Raw genomic sequence first — 22,786 nt, 5'->3', positions numbered from 1 at the left:
GATCAAGATTCATCTCCATGCAGCATCCCATTCATCTCCCAGCATCCTAACATATGAATTTCTATGAATTTATGAAAAATCGACTAAGTCCGAGATGCCTTTAAGTAGGGATGCTGTATTAAGATGGGAGATGGAGATGATCAAGATTCATCTCCATGCAGCATCCCATTTATCTCGCAGCATCCTAACATATTGTTTTCTTAGAATTTATGAAAAATCGACTAAGTCCGAGATGCCTTTAAGTAGGGATGCTGTATTAAGATGGGAGATGGAGAAGATCAAGATTCATCTCCATGCAGCATCCCATTCATCTCGCAGCATCCTTACATATGTTTTTCTTAGAATTTATGAAAAATCGACTAAGTCCGAGATGCCTTTAAGTAGGGATGCTGTATTAAGATGGGAGATGAACAAGATCAAGATTCGTCTCCATGCAGCATCCCATTCATCTCGCAGCATCCTAACATATGTTTTTCTAAGAATTAATGAAAAATCGACTAAGTCCGAGAGTCCCTACTCGGATAGGTTCGGTTCGTTCGTTTTATACTACGGTGAGTAAACTCAATTTGTGCATCGCATAGCCATGGAAAGCAAGCTTTCGCGGGCCTCTTCGACTGTTTTGATACGAGCTGTGCCCGTGATGCTTGTCATCCCAGGATACTAGACCCCTTTGGACGACCGCATGACCATCAGAAAGTAAATTCCACGTTCGATTTGGGGTGTGAACCCCGAACATAAAGTCTTTGTGTAGAACCACGAGGGCTCTATAGTACCGATTCTCTCGGTACGCTTGGTCCGTGTTCCTTTATGTTCGTACTCTTGTGAATAAGATTCACGTTCGTTTTGGGATATTTGCTACTGTCACCGTTTGAGTACTATGGGGCTTGAACCCCTAACATAAAGTCTTTGTGTAGAACCACGAGGGTTCTATAGTACCGATTCTCTCGGTACGCTTGGTCCGTGTTCCTTTATGTTCGTACTCTTGTGTGTATAATATTCATGTTCGGTTTGGGATATTTGCTACTTTCACCAGGGTCCCGTTCTTCATACAAGTCTGCCTTGCTAATGTGGTAACTTTATAGTGTAGTTCTGACATCAAAATTTTGGGACTTAGCCGATTTTTCGTATATTTCCATATGACCCATAGGGTCCCTTTCTTCATACAAGCTTGCCTAGGGCGATCGGTCAAAACTTGTCTTACTATTCGATTGGTCTTCGCACTTTCACCCTAGGCAGTTCGCCTAGGTCTGTCTTCTTGAGGAGGCCAAAACCCGAAATAAGGAGGTCCAGCCGACCCTGAAACCTCCCCTGTCTGAACTACACTAACCCGATTTTTCAGGGTCCTCAGCGCCATACAACTTTGCCTAGGTCACTTGTACTCTTGACTTAGGCCATCCGACTTGGTCCGTGTTTCTTCCTAGGGTTCACCTAGGTACTTTGCCTTGCTTGATGTGGTAACTTTTTAGTGTAGTTCTGACATCCCAATTTTGGGACTTAGCCGATTTTTCATGGATTTTCCATATGACCCATAGGGTCCCTTTCTTCATACAAGCTTGCCTAGGGCGATCGGTCAAAACTTGTCTTACTATTCGATTGGTCTTCGCACTTTCACCCTAGGCAGTTTGCCTAGGTCTGTCTTCTTGAGGAGGCCAAAACCCGAAATAAGGAGGTTCAGCCGACCCAGAAACCTCCCCTGTCTGAACTACACTAACCCGATTTTTCAGGGTCCTCAGCGCCATACAACTTTGCCTAGGTCACTTGTACTCTTGACTTAGGCCATCTGACTTGGTCCGTGTTTCTTCCTAGGGTTCACCTAGGTACTTTGCCTTGCTTGATGTGGTAACTTTTTAGTGTAGTTCAGACATCCCAATTTTGGGACTTAGCCGATTTTTCATGTATTTCCATATGACCCATAGGGTCCCTTTCTTCATACAAGCTTGCCTAGGGCGATCGGTCAAAACTTGTCTTACTATTCGATTGGTCTTCGCACTTTCACCCTAGGCAGTTTGCCTAGGTGTAGCTTCTTGAGGAGGTCAAAACCCAAAATAAGGAGGTTCAGCCGACCCAAAAACCTCCCCTGTCTAAACTACACTAACCAGATTTTTCAGGGTCCTCACCGTCATACAACTTTGCCTAGGTCACTTGTACTCTTGACTTAGGCCATGTGACTTGGTCCGTGTTTCTTCCTAGGGTTCACCTAGGTACTTTGCCTTGCTTGATGTGGTAACTTTTTAGTGTAGTTCAGACATCAAAATTTTGGGACTTAGCCGATTTTTCGTATATTTCCATATGACCCATAGGGTCCCTTTCTTCATACAAGCTTACCTAGGGCGATCGGTCAAAACTTGTCTTACTATTCGATTGGTCTTCGCACTTTCACCCTAGGCAGTTTGCCTAGGTGTAGCTTCTTGAGGAGGTCAAAACCCAAAATAAGGAGGTTCAGCCGACCCAAAAACCTACCCTGTCTAAACTACACTAACCAGATTTTTCAGGGTCCTCACCGTCATACAACTTTGCCTAGGTCACTTGTACTCTTGACTTAGGCCATCTGACTTGGTCCGTGTTTCTTCCTAGGGTTCACCTAGGTACTTTGCCTTGCTTGATGTGGTAACTTTTTAGTGTAGTTCAGACATCCCAATTTTGGGACTTAGCCGATTTTTCGTATATTTCCATATGACCCATAGGGTCCCTTTCTTCATACAAGCTTGCCTAGGGCGATCGGTCAAAACTTGTCTTACTATTCGATTGGTCTTCGCACTTTCACCCTAGGCAGTTTGCCTAGGTGTAGCTTCTTGAGGAGGTCAAAACCCAAAATAAGGAGGTTCAGCCGACCCAAAAACCTACCCTGTCTAAACTACACTAACCAGATTTTTCAGGGTCCTCACCGTCATACAACTTTGCCTAGGTCACTTGGTCTCTTGACTTAGGCCATCTGACTTGGTCCGTGTTTCTTCCTAGGGTTCACCTAGGTACTTTGCCTTGCTTGGTGTGGTAACTTTTTAGTGTAGTTCTGACATCCCCATTTTGGGACTTAGCCGATTTTTCGTAAAATACCATATGACCCATCAGGGTCCTTTGCTTCATATAAGTTTGCCTTGCTTGGTGTGGTAACACATGAGTGTAGTTCTGACATCATCATTTTGGGACTTAGCCGATTTTTCGTAAAATACCATATGACCCATCAGGGTCCTTTCCTTCATATAAGTTTGCCTAGCTTGGTGTGGTAACATATGAGTGTAGTTCTGACATCCCCATTTTGGGACTTAGCCGATTTTTCGTAAAATACCATATGACCCATCAGGGTCCTTTGCTTCATATAAGTTTGCCTTGCTTGGTGTGGTAACATATGAGTGTAGTTCTGACATCCCCATTTTGGGACTTAGCCGATTTTTCGTAAAATACCATATGACCCATCAGGGTCCTTTGCTTCATATAAGTTTGCCTTGCTTGGTGTGGTAACATTTGAGTGTAGTTCAGACATCCCCATTTTGGGACTTAGCCGATTTTTCGTAAAATACCATATGACCCATCAGGGTCCTTGCCTTCATATAAGTTTGCCTTGCTTGATGTGGTAACATTTGAGTGTAGTTCAGACATCCCCATTTTGGGACTTAGCCGATTTTTCGTAAAATACCATATGACCCATCAGGGTCCTTTGCTTCATATAAGTTTGCCTTGCTTGGTGTGGTAACATTTGAGTGTAGTTCTGACATCCTCATTTTGGGACTTAGCCGATTTTTCGTAAAATACCATATGACCCATCAGGGTCCTTTGCTTCATATAAGTTTGCCTAGCTTGGTGTGGTAACATATGAGTGTAGTTCTGACATCCCCATTTTGGGACTTAGCCGATTTTTCGTAAAATACCATATGACCCATCAGGGTCCTTTGCTTCATATAAGTTTGCCTTGCTTGGTGTGGTAACATATGAGTGTAGTTCTGACATCCCCATTTTGGGACTTAGCCGATTTTTCGTAAAATACCATATGACCCATCAGGGTCCTTTGCTTCATATAAGATTGCCTTGCTTGGTGTGGTAACATTTGAGTGTAGTTCAGACATCCCCATTTTGGGACTTAGCCGATTTTTCGTAAAATACCATATGACCCATCAGGGTCCTTGCCTTCATATAAGTTTGCCTTGCTTGATGTGGTAACATTTGAGTGTAGTTCAGACATCCCCATTTTGGGACTTAGCCGATTTTTCGTAAAATACCATATGACCCATCAGGGTCCTTGCCTTCATATAAGTTTGCCTTGCTTGGTGTGGTAACTTGTTAGTGTAGTTCTGACATCCCCATTTTGGGACTTAGCCGATTTTTCGTAAAATACCATTTGACCCATCAGGGTCTTTTGCTTCATATAAGTTTGCCTTGCTTGGTGTGGTAACATTTGAGTGTAGTTCTGACATCCCCATTTTGGGACTTAGCCGATTTTTCGTAAAATACCATATGACCCATCAGGGTCCTTTGCTTCATATAAGTTTGCCTTGCTTGGTGTGGTAACATTTGAGTGTAGTTTCGACATCCCCATTTTGGGACTTAGCCGATTTTTCGTAAAATACCATATGACCCATCAGGGTCCTTTGCTTCATATAAGTTTGCCTTGCTTGGTGTGGTAACATTTGAGTGTAGTTCTGACATCCCCATTTTGGGACTTAGCCGATTTTTCGTAAAATACCATTTGACCCATCAGGGTCTTTTGCTTCATATAAGTTTGCCTTCCTTGGTGTGGTAACATATGAGTGTAGTTCAGACATCCCCATTTTGGGACTTAGCCGATTTTTCGTAAAATACCATATGACCCATCAGGGTCCTTGCCTTCATATAAGTTTGCCTTGCTTGGTGTGGTAACTTGTTAGTGTAGTTCTGACATCCCCATTTTGGGACTTAGCCGATTTTTCGTAAAATACCATTTGACCCATCAGGGTCTTTTGCTTCATATAAGTTTGCCTTGCTTGGTGTGGTAACATATGAGTGTAGTTCAGACATCCCCATTTTGGGACTTAGCCGATTTTTCGTAAAATAGCATATGACCCATCAGGGTCCTTGCCTTCATATAAGTTTGCCTTGCTTGGTGTGGTAACTTGTTAGTGTAGTTCTGACATCCCCATTTTGGGACTTAGCCGATTTTTCGTAAAATACCATTTGACCCATCAGGGTCTTTTGCTTCATATAAGTTTGCCTTGCTTGGTGTGGTAACATATGAGTGTAGTTCAGACATCCCCATTTTGGGACTTAGCCGATTTTTCGTAAAATACCATATGACCCATCAGGGTCCTTGCCTTCATATAAGTTTGCCTTGCTTGGTGTGGTAACATTTGAGTGTAGTTCTGACATCCCCATTTTGGGACTTAGCCGATTTTTCGTAAAATACCATATGACCCATCAGGGTCCTTTTCTTCATATAAGTTTGCCTTGCTTGGTGTGGTAACATTTGAGTGTAGTTCTGACATCATCATTTTGGGACTTAGCCGATTTTTCGATCCATACCATATGACCCATAAGGGTCCTTTTCTTCATATAAGTTTGCCTTGCTTCATGTAGTAACATATGAGTGTAGTTCTGACATCCCCATTTTGGGACTTAGCCGATTTTTCGATCAATTCCATATGACCCATCAGGGTCCTTTCCTTCATATAAGTTTCCCAAGACTTAGTGTTTTTTACCTTTGGACACCAATATCACCCTTACGGGTATCTTTGATCTTCGCACCATGTATTGACCAAATGTAGGTCTTGCTATGCCAAACTTATAATTGTTCAACACCAAGTCTCTATCTTGAACCATTAAGGCTCTAACTTGCACCAATTGCTTGGTACTCTTGGTCCGTGTTTCATCGCATACTGACTTCTTGACTTAGTGCTTTTTACCTTTGGACACAAATATCACCCTTACGGGTTTCTTTGATCTTCTCTTTTTGTATTGACCAAATGTAGGTCTTGCCATGCCAAACATATAATTGTTCTACACCAAGTCTCTATCTCGTACCGCCAGCTCGGTACATTCGATCAACCTGCCCTTAAGGCACCCGGGACTTAGCCATTTTTTCACATTTTTCATGATTTTGAGGCAACTTTTCTCGACTTTGTCACCTTATATCACCAAGATCCTTACCAAACCTTGCCCTTGCACCCAAATCCATAAACCAATCTCGCAAAACAAATAAGTTTTGGAAACGTTATGCGGAGTCCAACAACATCCCGTCGAGAGCGAGAAGATGCGATGGTTTTTTAGTAAAATCAGGTATGAGGGGAGACATCACTGATTTTGGCCCCGTTGAGCCGGTTTTCTGTACCGTAAAAAACACAAAATCAAGCGTAGCTCAGGCTGTATCAAACCAATCTTGCAAAACAAATAAGTTTTGGAAACGTTATGCGGAGTCCAACAACATCCCGTCGAGAGCGAGAAGATGCGATGGTTTTTTAGTAAAATCAGGTATGAGGGGAGACATCACTGATTTTGGCCCCGTTGAGCCGGTTTTCGGTACCGTAAAAAACACAAAACCTTGCGTAGCTCAGGCTGTATCAAACCAATCTCGCAAAACAAATAAGTTTTGGAAACGTTATGCGGAGTCCAACAACATCCCGTCGAGAGCGAGAAGATGCGATGGTTTTTTAGTAAAATCAGGTATGAGGGGAGACATCACTGATTTGGACCCCGATGAGCCGGTTTTCGGTACCGTAAAAAACACAAAACCAAGCGTAGCTCAGGCTGTATCAAACCAATCTCGCAAAACAAATAAGTTTTGGAAACGTTATGCGGAGTCCAACAACATCCCGTCGAGAGCGAGAAGATGCGATGGTTTTTTAGTAAAATCAGGTATGAGGGGAGACATCACTGATTTTGGCCCCGTTGAGCCGGTTTTCGGTACCGTAAAAAACACAAAACCTTGCGTAGCTCAGGCTGTATCAAACCAATCTCGCAAAACAAATAAGTTTTGGAAACGTTATGCGGAGTCCAACAACATCCCGTCGAGAGCGAGAAGATGCGATGGTTTTTTAGTAAAATCAGGTATGAGGGGAGACATCACTGATTTTGGGCCCGTTGAGTCGGTTTTCGGTACCGTAAAAAACACAAAACCTTGCGTAGCTCAGGCTGTATCAAACCAATCTCGCAAAACAAATAAGTTTTGGAAACGTTATGCGGAGTCCAACAACATCCCGTCGAGAGCGAGAAGATCCGATGGTTTTTTAGTAAAATCAGGTATGAGGGGAGACATCACTGATTTGCACCCCGTTGAGCCGGTTTTCAGTACCGTAAAAAACACAAAATCAAGCGTAGCTCAGGCTGTATCAAACCAATCTCGCAAAACAAATAAGTTTTGGAAACGTTATGCGGAGTCCAACAACATCCCGTCGAGAGCGAGAAGATGCGATGGTTTTTTAGTAAAATCAGGTATGAGGGGAGACATCACTGATTTTGGCCCCGTTGAGCCGGTTTTCGGTACCGTAAAAAACACAAAACCAAGCGTAGCTCAGGCTGTATCAAACCAATCTCGCAAAACAAATAAGTTTTGGAAACGTTATGCGGAGTCCAACAACATCCCGTCGAGAGCGAGAAGATGCGATGGTTTTTTAGTAAAATCAGGTATGAGGGGAGACATCACTGATTTTGGCCCCGTTGAGCCGGTTTTCGGTACCGTAAAAAACACAAAACCTTGCGTAGCTCAGGCTGTATCAAACCAATCTCGCAAAACAAATAAGTTTTGGAAACGTTATGCGGAGTCCAACAACATCCCGTCGAGAGCGAGAAGATGCGACGGTTTTTTGGAAAAATCTTGAGCTAGGGGAGACATCACTGATTTTGGCCCCGTTGAGCCGGTTTTCGGTACCGTAAAAAACACAAAACCTTGCGTAGCTCAGGCTGTATCAAACCAATCTCACAAAACAAATAAGTTTTGGAAACGTTATGCGGAGTCCAACAACATCCCGTCGAGAGCGAGAAGATGCGATGGTTTTTTAGTAAAATCAGGTATGAGGGGAGACATCACTGATTTGGACCCCGATGAGCCGGTTTTCGGTACCGTAAAAAACACAAAATCAAGCGTAGCTCAGGCTGTATCAAACCAATCTCGCAAAACAAATAAGTTTTGGAAACGTTATGCGGAGTCCAACAACATCCCGTCGAGAGCGAGAAGATGCGATGGTTTTTTAGTAAAATCAGGTATGAGGGGAGACATCACTGATTTTGGCCCCGTTGAGCCGGTTTTCAGTACCGTAAAAAACACAAAATCAAGCGTAGCTCAGGCTGTATCAAACCAATCTCGCAAAACAAATAAGTTTTGGAAACGTTATGCGGAGTCCAACAACATCCCGTCGAGAGCGAGAAGATGCGATGGTTTTTTAGTAAAATCAGGTATGAGGGGAGACATCACTGATTTGGACCCCGTTGAGCCGGTTTTCGGTACCGTAAAAAACACAAAATCAAGCGTAGCTCAGGCTGTATCAAACCAATCTCGCAAAACAAATAAGTTTTGGAAACGTTATGCGGAGTCCAACAACATCCCGTCGAGAGCGAGAAGATGCGATGGTTTTTTAGTAAAATCAGGTATGAGGGGAGACATCACTGATTTTGGCCCCGTTGAGCCGGTTTTCAGTACCGTAAAAAACACAAAATCAAGCGTAGCTCAGGCTGTATCAAACCAATCTCGCAAAACAAATAAGTTTTGGAAACGTTATGCGGAGTCCAACAACATCCTGTCGAGAGCGAGAAGATCCGATGGTTTTTTAGTAAAATCAGGTATGAGGGGAGACATCACTGATTTTGGCCCCGTTGAGCCGGTTTTCGGTACCGTAAAAAACACAAAATCAAGCGTAGCTCAGGCTGTATCAAACCAATCTCGCAAAACTAATAAGTTTTGGAAACGTTATGCAGAGTCCAACAACATCCCGTCGAGAGCGAGAAGATGCGATGGTTTTTTAGTAAAATCAGGTATGAGGGGAGACATCACTGATTTTGGCCCCGTTGAGCCGGTTTTCGGTACCGTAAAAAACACAAAATCAAGCGTAGCTCAGGCTGTATCAAACCAATCTCGCAAAACAAATAAGTTTTGGAAACGTTATGCGGAGTCCAACAACATCCCGTCGAGAGCGAGAAGATGCGATGGTTTTTTAGTAAAATCAGGTATGAGGGGAGACATCACTGATTTTGGCCCCGTTGAGCCGGTTTTCAGTACCGTAAAAAACACAAAATCAAGCGTAGCTCAGGCTGTATCAAACCAATCTCGCAAAACAAATAAGTTTTGGAAACGTTATGCGGAGTCCAACAACATCCCGTCGAGAGCGAGAAGATGCGATGGTTTTTTAGTAAAATCAGGTATGAGGGGAGACATCACTGATTTGGACCCCGTTGAGCCGGTTTTCGGTACCGTAAAAAACACAAAATCAAGCGTAGCTCAGGCTGTATCAAACCAATCTCGCAAAACAAATAAGTTTTGGAAACGTTATGCGGAGTCCAACAACATCCCGTCGAGAGCGAGAAGATGCGATGGTTTTTTAGTAAAATCAGGTATGAGGGGAGACATCACTGATTTTGGCCCCGTTGAGCCGGTTTTCGGTACCGTAAAAAACACAAAACCCTGCGTAGCTCAGGCTGTATCAAACCAATCTCGCAAAACAAATAAGTTTTGGAAACGTTATGCGGAGTCCAACAACATCCCGTCGAGAGCGAGAAGATGCGATGGTTTTTTAGTAAAATCAGGTATGAGGGGAGACATCACTGATTTTGGCCCCGTTGAGCCGGTTTTCGGTACCGTAAAAAACACAAAACCTTGCGTAGCTCAGGCTGTATCAAACCAATCTCGCAAAACAAATAAGTTTTGGAAACGTTATGCGGAGTCCAACAACATCCCGTCGAGAGCGAGAAGATGCGATGGTTTTTTAGAAAAATCTTGAGCTAGGGGAGACATCACTGATTTGGACCCCGTTGAGCCGGTTTTCAGTACCGTAAAAAACACAAAATCAAGCGTAGCTCAGGCTGTATCAAACCAATCTCGCAAAACAAATAAGTTTTGGAAACGTTATGCGGAGTCCAACAACATCCCGTCGAGAGCGAGAAGATGCGATGGTTTTTTAGAAAAATCAGGTATGAGGGGAGACATCACTGATTTTGGCCCCGTTGAGCCGGTTTTCGGTACCGTAAAAAACACAAAACCTTGCGTAGCTCAGGCTGTATCAAACCAATCTCTCAAAACAAATAAGTTTTGGAAACGTTATGCGGAGTCCAACAACATCCCGTCGAGAGCGAGAAGATGCGATGGTTTTTTAGTAAAATCAGGTATGAGGGGAGACATCACTGATTTGGACCCCGTTGAGCCGGTTTTCGGTACCGTTAAAAACACAAAATCAAGCGTAGCTCAGGCTGTATCAAACCAATCTCGCAAAACTAATAAGTTTTGGAAACGTTATGCGGAGTCCAACAACATCCCGTCGAGAGCGAGAAGATGCGATGGTTTTTTAGTAAAATCAGGTGTTCCGATAGCTCAAGTCGATGGTTCAGCTTAGACTAAAATACATTTATTGATGTAATCTTACAAGTTATCTTAACGCTAGATCTTATCTCACAAACACTTATTACTTAGCTATCACTAACATATCTACTACTGGTAACATAATTATCTTATGCAAAGGACTGTGCTACTGGGGCATCCTTTGCCTACTTTACGGCGCTAACATCCCGACCACCATAAAAATTCAAATTTTTATAAACTAATTAAACTATTTACACTGTTGAACCTTTCCTCCTTCCTTTCTGTTGCCCTCAAATGGAAGTACGCATAACTTGGCAACTGGCCTTTTCACTTTATCCGACTGAGCTGTGCGCAAAGTAACTACCCTGACTATACCGTCCTTCCCTGGGTGCACTTCTATCACTCGTGCCAATGGCCATTTGTTTGGTGGCATATTGTCATCACGAATGATAACCATTATTCCAGGTTCTATAGCCGTCGCAGGCATACTCCACTTATTCCTAACGTGCAGCTGATGCAGATACTCGGATCGCCATCGAGCCCAAAAGTGCTGAAATCGCTGTTGAATCACCCGCCAATGATTCAACCTGCCTTCCGGAATATCCCGCAGATCAATATCCGGGACCTGCTGCATATTTGAACCCGTGATAAAGTGGCCCGGTGTAAGTGCTTCCAAATCTGCAGGGTCATCCGACATCGGAGTGATAGGTCGCGAATTCAGGCAACATTCTACCTGCGCCAACAGCGTGACCATATCTTCATACGTGGTAGCTGCGTCTCCCAATACACGATGTAGATGACGCTTCATCGACTTAACCGCTGCCTCCCAAAGTCCTCCGAAGTGGGGAGCTCCGGGCGGAATGAAACTCCATTTCAAACCTCGTTCGCTGCTCCAAGTTGTTACCTCTGCCTGAAATTGAGAGGAACTAAGCAGATCATAGAGTTTACGCAGTTCGTTGGCGGCTCCCTTGAAGTTGGTGCCATTGTCGGAGTGCAGTTCAGCCACTAATCCTCGCTTCGACACGAATCTTCGGAGTGCCGCTATGAAGGCTGCCGTGGACAGAGAGGAAACCAACTCCAGATGCACTGCCCGCGTAACGAAGCACACAAACACTGCGATGTATGCCTTTGTGGGTGCTGCCTTCCTATGACCGCCCTTGATGTACACTGGGCCGCAGTAATCCACACCCGATATGGCAAACGGTCTCGCTTCCGCTACTCTTGCTGCAGGTAACTCTCCCATTGGTTGCACCACCAGCTTCGGCTTATTCTTGAAGCAGCTGACACACTGCCGCTGCACTTGCCGAACCACTGACCTCACTCCCATGATCCAAAATCGTTGTCGTAATGAGGTCAACATCAACTGTGGCCCAGCATGAAGCAAGTTGACATGGTAATGTAACGCCAACAACCTCGCCAACGGATGCCCTTTGGGAATTATTATGGGATGCTTTGCTGCCTCACTCATATGCGCGTTCTAAAGCCGTCCCTTGACACGAATCAATCCATCTTCGCCCAGAAATGGATCGCAGAACCTCAAGCCCGAAGCACTCGGCAAACTCCTTCCTTTCTTCAACGTGTCCAGCTCTGCCGCCAACTGCTCCCTCTGTGCCAAGCGGCAAAGCGTTGACTCCGCCATCCTTAAATCTTCCGTGGTCAACGGTGCCATTTCCTCTGACGTTGGTTTTGCATGCGACCTTAGAGCGTGGAGATATCGCTGACAATATCCCACAACTCTGCGCAGCTTCGTGTATGTGGAGCACAGGGAGTAGAGTCGGTCACTAAAGTTCTCTTCGTCAAGCGAAGAGGCTAGTACCGCTGTTGCTCGTTCTTCTCCTGTAGGTTCCAATGCCTTTGCATTGTTTGGCAATGCTGGCCACGATTCTTCCTCCAAGGAGAGCCATGTTGGCCCCGACCACCATTGCTTGGTGTCGATAAGTGCCTCCGGATCCACCCCTCTAGACACCAGATCCGCTGGGTTCTCGACTCCCGGCACGTGTCTCCATTGAGCTCCTTCCGCGTTCCGCTGGATCTTTGATGTGCGATTCGCTACGAATGTCTTCCAATTTCCATGAGGAGAATTCACCCAATGCCACACAGTCATGGAATCCGTCCATAAAAAGGCAGGTGCTCCTTCCGGCAGGACCTTCTTCACTAACCGATATAAGTTGCTGCCCAAGAGCGCTGCACATAACTCCAATCTAGCGATCGTTATCTTTTGCTTCAACGATACCAACTTCGATTTCGATATAAAGAAGTTCACTGTCGCCTTTTCGCCAACTTTCTGACAACGGATGTAACAACAAGCTCCATACCCCCTTTCCGATGCGTCGCAGAATATATGCACTTGTTTTTCCATACTGCTATCCGTTACCACTGGTCTTGGAACTTCTATCTTTGATAGTGCCGTAAGTTGGGGAAAGAACGCCATCCATTCTGCAAACAAGCCTTCTGGTAACACATCGTCCCAGTCCCAGCGTTTTCCCTTGGCATCCTTCAAAGTTACTATACGTTGCAAAAGCAGCTTTGCCTTCATCTTAACAGGATCGAGGAATCCTAATGGATCATATACTTTCGCGAGGCATCCCGATACCTGCCGTTTCGTGCGTAGGGTTTCAATCTGTGGCGGTAGCCTAACTTGAACACTCAAGACGTCCGACGATGTGTTCCACGACAAGCCCAATGTGGACACCGTACCTGTAGGCTCCGTCCCAAACTCATAATTTCCTGCCTTCGCGATGTGCTCTGGTGTGATTGCTGCAAGTGCTTCTGGCTCATTGGAAGCCCACTTGCGGAGGCCGAACCCTCCCATGCTGAGCAACTCACTGAGCTCCTTTACCATGTTTCCCGCTTCCTCTATGGTCGCTGCGCCGGACAAGATGTCGTCAACATAGAAATCATTTGCGCAGCGTGACGCCATGGGAAACTGATGCCCTTCATCTTCGAAAATCTTAAATAATGTCCTGATTGCTAGGAAGGGTGCACACGCGGTCCCATACGTTACCGTATTCAGAACGTAGACCCCAACTGGATCATTGGCGGTTTCTCTCCATAATATTCGTTGTAGATTTTTATCTTCTTCCGCCACCAAGACCTGCCGATACATTTTCTCTACATCAGCCACAAAGGCCACAGGCCTCATCCTGAATCTGAGAAGAATGACTTCTATGTCGTCTTGTAATCGCGGTCCAGTCAACAAAATGTCGTTTAAGCTTAGCCCGGTACCACAACGGCATGATGCATCGAACACCACTCGACACTTTTTCGTCAATCCATCAGTCTTCCAAACTGCATGGTGCGGTAGGTAAAACCGTGGCGTGCCCTCTGCCATCTTATCTTCTACATAAGTTGACACCTTTGTCATATGCCCTAGTCTGATGTATTCGGACATAAATTCCTTGTACGCGGCACCCAGGTTCGGCTCCTTGATCATACGCCTTTCAATGGCCGCTAACCTTTTCAATGCTGGTTGAAGTGAGTCTCCCAACCTTTCTTCGAAGTTGGCTACCTTGGGCAACTTAACGACATACCTTCCCGACTCGGTGCGCCTCGTTGTGTTTAGATAAAGGTTTTCACATTCCTCATCTTGCTCGGACCGTACACGTTCTTCCGGTATCGCTTCCAGGCTAGCCAGCTTCTCAAATATTGCCCCAAGATCGTTGTCAGCCAAACAGGAACAGACGACCTCAGCTGCATCTTCAGAGACTCGTTCTTCCCTGCCGCATACAATCCAACCAAGGCTGGACTCCAGGAGCTTTGGCAAGTGAGGTGCTAACTTTAATTGACCTTGTTGGAGCAACTCGCCAAATAACTCTGCACCAATCAGAAGGTCTATCCGCTCACTCCGGAAGAATGCTGGATCTGCCAATATCAGTGCTTGGGGAATGTTCCAGGACTCCGTGTTCCGAGTTTGCGCTGGAAAGTTGGCTGTTATGTTTCGCAGCACCAACCAATTCACTCGAGACACAAAGGTTGACGCTCGTGATTTCATGGTAGCTACCACCATCGTCTCTGCCTTTAGCGAAACTGCTCCGATGCCGGACAAAGGTTTATTTAGTCGCCTTTTCTTCAGCTTCAACTGCTGTACCAACCGTTCGCTCATGAAGTTGGATTGCGACCCCTGGTCCAGCAACGCTCTAGCTGGAAATTCTCTACCTTCATCATTGCAAATCAACACCTGAGCCGTTGACAACCAAATCATTTTCTCTTGTGAAGGCTGCGAATCAACTGGAGCTGGTATGTACGTGGTGGCGCTTATGCTGCTCTCTGTTCTCGGGGTAATCGGATTGGTTTTGTTGCATACAAAGGTGTGATGTCGTTTCTGACAGTTTCCGCATCTTGACTGGGCCTTACAGAATCTTGCTTGATGCTCCTTTCCCAAGCAGTTGAAGCACAAAGACTCAACCTTCGCAATCTGTTGGCGCTCTGACAACGACATCTTTGCAAATCTCTCGCATCTTGCGATATGATGATCAGCCTTACACAACACACACCCTCTGAGCATGTTGCCTGTCTGAGCTGCACAGGACATTGAAGCCGGATGCGGTCTTTGTGTAGGCTTTCGAGTACCTTGATGGTCATGATTTGTACTTGTGGCTCTGGTTGCCGGCCTCGTATCGATCCTGTTTTGCGTGTGGACGACCGAGTTTGTCAGAATCTTGATGCGCCGCTCACAAAACTCCATCAATGCCTTAAAGGTATCCGTCTTCTGCTCGGCTGCAATAAGTTCGAAAGCCATTAGTGTTTGCTCGTCGAACTTGTATCTTACCAGACTTGACAATGGGGTATCCCAGGAAGATACAGGCTCCTGCAATCTGTCCATCCCAAGCACTAAGCGCTTCGATTCGTTGACGATACGAGTCAATTCCTCCGCCGTTGCGGCAGCCATCGGTTGCAGATCCACCAACGCCTTGAAGTAGTTCCGTTTCAGCATCTTCGCATCATCAAACCGATCCAACAACGCTTGCCACGTACTGTTGTAGTTTCCTTCTACAAGCTTTACGTGGTCGAATAACCTGGCAGCATCTCCTTTTAGCGAAGCCAACAAATATTGCAGCTTCATTATGTCCGACAACTCTGCATCGTGAACCATTGCAGTGAAGCGATCCTTGAAGCTCATCCATTTTGTTTTGTCACCATCGAACGCCGGTAAATCGATTTTGGGAAGCCTCACTTGCGAATTTGTAAAACTTGCATTCGCCATTGTACTATTTGCAGCCGGCCTATGGCCGTCCGCCCCATCTTGCTTCTCCAACAGAAAGCCCTTCACCCGATGGAACTTCCCGTAGAAGGCTTGTTTTTCGGTCAAAAGTTCCACCGTATCACATTCTTCGTGTTCCGTTAGTAACTTTTCTCTCGCACTTTCGAAGTTACTCTTAGCCTCTTCCAACGAAATGAGGAGGCTGCTTATCTGGCACTGCTGGTTTTCGGTATAATTTTCGACGAACTCATAAAAAAAATCAACTCCCGCTAACTTGTCGTTGTATACGCGTTTCAACTGACGCACCATTTTGTCCGAAACGGGCATTTTCCTTATTATTTTTGTCCCGAGAAACGCTAATCCTTATACGCCAACCGCCAACTTTTTGTGCCACACTGTAGCGTCGACTCAAATTCGCGCGCGCTTTGCTGGATTTGGTTGCCGCTTGACACGGTCGTTCACGTACAGGTCCAATGGTCACAATTTCACCACGGCAACCACCACGAACTAGTGAATCTAACTACCATCCACTGAACTCAAACTCTTTCCGCGAATCAACTCTCTAACGCGGTTTACTCCGGATGAATGTTACAAGAATCCAAATTCTATCCGGTTCGAAGGACCAATGTTCCGATAGCTCAAGTCGATGGTTCAGCTTAGACTAAAATACATTTATTGATGTAATCTTACAAGTTATCTTAACGCTAGATCTTATCTCACAAACACTTATTACTTAGCTATCACTAACATATCTACTACTGGTAACATAATTATCTTATGCAAAGGACTGTGCTACTGGGGCATCCTTTGCCTACTTTACGGCGCTAACATCAGGTATGAGGGGAGACATCACTGATTTTGGCCCCGTTGAGCCGGTTTTCGGTACCGTAAAAAACACAAAACCTTGCGTAGCTCAGGCTGTATCAAACCAATCTCACAAAACAAATAAGTTTTGGAAACGTTATGCGGAGTCCAACAACATCCCGTCGAGAGCGAGAAGATGCGATGGTTTTTTAGTAAAATCAGGTATGAGGGGAGACATCACTGATTTTGGCCCCGTTGAGCCGGTTTTCGGTACCGTAAAAAACACAAAATCAAGCGTAGCTCAGGCTGTATCAAACCAATCTCGCAAAACAAATAAGTTTTGGAAACGTTATGCGGAGTCCAACAACATCCCGTCGAGAGCGAGAAGATGCGATGGTTTTTTAGTAAAATCAGGTATGAGGGGAGACATCACTGATTTTGGCCCCGTTGAGCCGGTTTTCGGTACAGTACAAAACACAAAATCAAGCGTAGCTCAGGCTGTATCAAACCAATCTCGCAAAACTAATAAGTTTTGGAAACGTTATGCGGAGTCCAACAACATCCCGTCGAGAGCGAGAAGATGCGATGGTTTTTTAGTAAAATCAGGTATGAGGGGAGACATCACTGATTTTGGCCCCGTTGAGCCGGTTTTCGGTACCGTTAAAAACACAAAATCAAGCGTAGCTCAGGCTGTATCAAACCAATCTCGCAAAACTAATAAGTTTTGGAAACGTTATGCGGAGTCCAACAACATCCCGTCGAGAGCGAGAAGATGCGATGGTTTTTTAGTAAAATCAGGTATGAGGGGAGACATCACTGATTTGGACCCCGTTGAGCCGGTTTTCGGTACCGTAAAAAACACAAAATCAAGCGTAGCTCAGGCTGTATCAAACCAATCTCGCAAAACAAATAAGTTTTGGAAACGTTATGCGGAGTCCAACAACATCCCGTCGAGAGCGAGAAGATGCGATGGTTTTTTAGTAAAATCAGGTATGAGGGGAGACATCACTGATTTTGGCCCCGTTGAGCCGGTTTTCGGTACCGTAAAAAACACAAAACCTTGCGTAGCTCAGGCTGTATCAAACCAATCTCGCAAAACAAATAAGTTTTGGAAACGTTATGCGGAGTCCAACAACATCCCGTCGAGAGCGAGAAGATGCGATGGTTTTTTAGTAAAATCAGGTATGAGGGGAGACATCACTGATTTTGGCCCCGTTGAGCCGGTTTTCGGTACCGTAAAAAACACAAAACCTTGCGTAGCTCAGGCTGTATCAAACCAATCTCGCAAAATAAATAAGTTTTGGAAACGTTAAGCGGAGTCCAACAACATCCCGTCGAGAGCGAGAAGGTGCGATGGTTTTTTAGTAAAATCAGGTATGAGGGGAGACATCACTGATTTTGGCCCCGTTGAGCCGGTTTTCGGTACCGTAAAAAACACAAAATCAAGCGTAGCTCAGGCTGTATCAAACCAATCTCGCAAAACAAATAAGTTTTGGAAACGTTATGCGGAGGCCAACAACATCCCGTCGAGAGCGAGAAGATGCGATGGTTTTTTAGTAAAATCAGGTATGAGGGGAGACATCACTGATTTTGGCCCCGTTGAGCCGGTTTTCGGTACCGTAAAAAACACAAAATCAAGCGTAGCTCAGGCTGTATCAAACCAATCTTGCAAAACAAATAAGTTTTGGAAACGTTATGCGGAGTCCAACAACATCCCGTCGAGAGCGAGAAGATGCGATGGTTTTTTAGTAAAATCAGGTATGAGGGGAGACATCACTGATTTTGGCCAAGTTGAGCCGGTTTTCGGTACCGTAAAAAACACAAAATCAAGCGTAGCTCAGGCTGTATCAAACCAATCTCGCAAAACAAATAAGTTTTGGAAACGTTATGCGGAGTCCAACAACATCCCGTCGAGAGCGAGAAGATGCGATGGTTTTTTAGTAAAATCAGGTATGAGGGGAGACATCACTGATTTTGGCCCCGTTGAGCCGGTTTTCGGTACCGTAAAAAACACAAAATCAAGCGTAGCTCAGGCTGTATCAAACCAATCTTGCAAAACAAATAAGTTTTGGAAACGTTATGCGGAGTCCAACAACATCCCGTCGAGAGCGAGAAGATGCGATGGTTTTTTAGAAAAATCTTGAGCTAGGGGAGACATCACTGATTTGGACCCCGTTGAGCCGGTTTTCAGTATTTCAAATGTATTCCGTAAGAAGTTTTCTTTTTGACAATATTCTTCAATGTCATCGTGTTTACAAGATGCGGGTTCAGTTCTTCAAAAAGCATAAAGAAAACCAATGAACCAATTTTTTTATTATTCTAGTTTTAAAAAGAATTGTTCTCTCTAGTCGTTATTCAAAATTTAGTCATGTTTCTTTCACATCATCGAAATATTATTGGCACATTCACGCAGAAAGAAACAACGTGTTCTAAATATTGTTTGTGAACTATTGTCAAATAATAAATTCCTTTTTCGTTCAACTGACATTTTGGGAAGCAGGACAGAAGATGTCCATCTTGTACGATGTACCTGCCGCAAAAAACGACGCCATTTTGTAGACTCATTTCTACGGTCAAAAAAAGCAGACGTAACAAGTTACTCTCCAGGAAAAATAAAAAGTTTGGTGAAGAAAATGGCTTATAATCTGATGAATGCAAGTGAGGATCTGTTCGGATCGGCGGACTCCGAACAAGGAGCGAATTTCGGAAACGTAGCTGCCGAACAGTGGACGGAATCAGAGTACAATGATTTGGTCCACGGGCTTCGAGCAATTTTGCCAGCAGAGGACGTGCTAAATGCAGATGCCCGGCTGCAGGAAATAGACTGGGCTCGCGTCGCTGTCGGCAACCGTACGGAAGAAGCAAAGAGCGCTACTAAAATGTTGTTGCAGACCATAAACATGCATCGGACGCTGGACGAAATGCTCTGCATCGTGCAGAAGAAAGGAGTCCGGGAGTGTTTGGGCAAGACGCCGAAAACAACCCCACAAGAAATGCAACAATATTCGTAAGTCTTAAATAATCAACCAAAAGGTTCCTTTGTTTTCATTGACTGTATTGTTTGTTTTGTTTTGTTTATTTCTAGCCACCAGAACCAAACCAAAACAACATACAACAAGAAAGCAAACCGAACCATAACACCTTACAATATTTTTACAAAACAACACAGCACCTTAAATCTGACTTGCGCCGACCGGAAAAAGCTGTGGAAGCATGCTGATCCTGCCACGAAACTGCCTTATATCATCGAAGCATCGCGTTCGGAAAACCACCGGCTTACAAAGGAAGAAAAGCGGCTGTTTGACGAGGCAAACGGAAAGCCCCAATCCGTTCCGCTCACTACAATCGATTACTTCGTCGCAAAGTACGGACAACAAAAACCACCATATACCGCAGCGAGGTGTCACCGGGCTGCAAGGAAGCGATTCCACCGACTGCCGACAGTCCGCAAAGCAGCATTCGAGAAAGAACACCAGGACGCCCTGATAAGATACATCACCGAACTTATGGCGTATATTGATACATGTTCATCTTTTCAGATGCAGGCGGAGTGGGACGAGCTGGATCGGTACATGCAGGCTGTGCTAGCGAAAACTCAAGTGGTGGACGAAGACCAGGAAAGTTGCAGCACCGGTGATTTCGACGGCTTGCCGATTGCGGAGTCGACGGCGCTGGACGATGCAACCCTTTTTGGCTGTTTGGATCAACGCAACAGGGGTGCTAAACGAAGGAAACCGGACAATTCATCGTCGTCGTCAAGCGTCCACTCGCTCAATCTATTTTAATAGGAAAAATTAATTTAACTTTATTAGTGCATGCCTTTAATTAATTTAATGCATGCAATAAAATAAATTAATGCATGCAAATGTAGACATAGCTTATTTTTAATGCATGCAAATAAACAAACATCACATATTAAACATTCGTGTTCAAGTTATTTATGCAAAGGCTTCATTTTCGCTGGATTCGTTACTCGCATTATTTATTTCGCTATCGCTGGCTCTCGATGTTTATGATGACTTTTATTACATGCACGATTAAACTCACATATTGGGTTTCGTTTGAGTTTGATGTTAGCCCGAAACTTTTGCAGGAAAAATTTGATCATCATAGTCGTGAACATCACCCGGCAGTTAGCAAATCTGCCGTCGAGTAAAATTCGTGTAAATGTTCTATCAGCCATAATAAAAAAACGGCTGACATAGTCAAGCTGCAATAAACATACTTGTGTTTTGTTGAAAACTATCCTCGAACGAAAGAATTTTCTAAAAACACAAAATGCGTTTCCTGAGCGAGTATCTATAAAGAGCAAGTATCTACGAAAATAAAACTCAATTAAAATTAATGCAAGGAAAGAAAAGACTTTCAACGATAAGACGCTCGTATTCAAGCAATTTGAGCTTTGGCTTCATTTTTCCTTGCTTCGATACTCGCACTCGTTGAATTCACTCTCGCTGGCTCTCGTGATTTATTTTGCTGTTTTATTTCACGTTTCACACGCGCGTCATGCACGATTTCACTCATTTTTCACGCCAAAAATGTTACAAAGTTCGCCCTCGTTTAATATTTTTAAACGGAATGGTTAACAGCTATGCGAGATATGTCTAACTTGATGGGCTGTGACCGTTAACGCTTAGATCTTGTTCACCATCGGTCCATTTTGTTACATGAGCTACAAGTTTTGCTTTAACTTGAAAGCGAACAGATGATGTCTCGGTTTGCTGTTCCAGCAGAAGTTTTATCATTTAAAACGCCTGTGAAACACGAGCTAGTATTGTACCCATCGTGTCAGCAAGTACAAAATGTTGCACACAGGTAGAGTTTTAGCGCACTTTTCATGGAAACAGGTAACGAAAGATTAATTTTTGATTGGAATATTGGCAGGCAGGTATATAGTTAAACGAAAAGTACAACTCATTTTTACTCCCGTCCCGAACGAAACAGTTTTGGAAACATATGATGTATGCAGCCGATCATCACGTGCGAGGTTGGTTTTTATTTGTACTCGCATAAAATGCGCCTTATGGCAACTCCAGAAAACATGATTTTATTTTGTTTTTGTAATTTATGCCGTAAAAGATAATAACAACCTTTCTGAAACTGTGCCTAGCAAGGCGCTCGGTTGTATACAGCCATAACGATAATTCATCATTCAGGTACCTTATTCTGCCATGCCAAGAGTACACCGCGATCGGTCAACGACCCAAACGACCGATTAGCCGTCAAGGGAAAAAAAAATTTGTTGCGAAAAATTCTGGTGCAAAAGCTCCGAATGAACCTTGGTAACTATAACCATTGTCATGACGGCGACGCCGTGAAAGAACAGGTGATGTAATAACCAAGTCATTCTAACGGTTTCTTTTTCTCCGAATTCAAGCAACGAAAGTAGGGCACGCACGGTCATTGACCCAGATTTAGCAAATACGATAGTTGAAGGACGGACTCCAGAGGCATTTAACGAGCGAAAGAGAGAGCATGCTACGGCATCGCGCCAGCACAACCGAGAAGGAGAGTGCAGCAGAGTAACGTTCGCTCTCACACTGTGTTGGGTTTTGCCACAAAAACTGGCGTGCGTGAGCGAGACAACGCATGAGCCAGACGAGCGTGCGAACAGAAACGTTGGAAACTCCGCACATTTGCAAACACAGTAGAACCGTATGAGGTTAATAGTTTGTGAGAAAACTTTGTATTCTTTTAAAAATAAATGTAATGTTCTATTTTAATTGGACTATGAAACAAATACATCCGTCTAGAATGTTACACATAATTTCTTGGCGTACGATCAAGTTTGTTCAAGGCAAGCTTTATACGTATTTAATTCCATTTCGGCGGATTTCCTCCAACTGCCTCATAGTGCATCTGTTACAGCATGTGCGAGCTTCGACTTCATAGCAGACACACTCTGGCGCACCTGGCTTTCTGCTCCGTGTGCCAGAAAGAGAACGTAAACGCAAAGTCGAAATCTGCGAGTAAACTATACGGGTTGCTGTATGGTTACTGGCTGCGGTGAACTCGGCGCAAACGTTTGACGGCTAATATTTTGAGAAAAAATAAACATTTTTTAACTTAGTCATCGCCATATTCGCCTCTTTCACTGCCTCATTTTCTTTCACTTATGGTAAAGATAAAAAAGAATCCAATGTACCGGATTATTTCTGCTTATAAAAACAAATACAAGCTTTCTTAATCTTTGCCCAGCTAACCGCTCGGTTACATACTGCCCGTGCGATAATTCATGAAAAGTACCATGCACTGGATAGCCAAGTGTGCGCCACTGTTGAAGACATGCATGAGCCGTTAGCAAGAATTAAACA

General features: G+C 44.4%; 2 protein-coding genes across 2 annotated transcripts; both read right to left on the bottom strand.

Moving 5' to 3' along the window:
- Positions 1–11,059: 11,059 nt before the first annotated feature.
- Positions 11,060–11,795, bottom strand: LOC131291568 (uncharacterized; the record flags this gene model as incomplete). Its single annotated transcript, XM_058320730.1, has 1 exon — positions 11,060–11,795. A coding segment is annotated over exon 1 (736 nt), but the record flags the coding sequence as incomplete, so codon positions are not given.
- A 150-nt stretch (positions 11,796–11,945) lies between these two features.
- LOC131291567 (uncharacterized) lies at positions 11,946–15,977 on the bottom strand. Its single transcript, XM_058320728.1, has one exon. The coding sequence runs from the start codon at positions 15,975–15,977 to the stop codon at positions 11,946–11,948; it is 4,032 nt and encodes a 1,343-aa protein (XP_058176711.1).
- Positions 15,978–22,786: the final 6,809 nt, after the last annotated feature.

This window comes from Anopheles ziemanni, assembly GCF_943734765.1.
Source record: "Anopheles ziemanni chromosome X unlocalized genomic scaffold, idAnoZiCoDA_A2_x.2 X_unloc_11, whole genome shotgun sequence".
NCBI lineage: Eukaryota > Metazoa > Arthropoda > Insecta > Diptera > Culicidae > Anopheles > Anopheles ziemanni.
Note: the sequence above shows the minus strand (reverse complement) of the source record. Positions and strands in the feature narration are given on the sequence as shown.

Coding starts and splice junctions, on each gene's coding strand:
- LOC131291567 (XM_058320728.1), bottom strand. CDS start 15,977: ATGGTGCGTCAGTTGAAACGCGTATACAACGACAAGTTAGCGGGAGTT.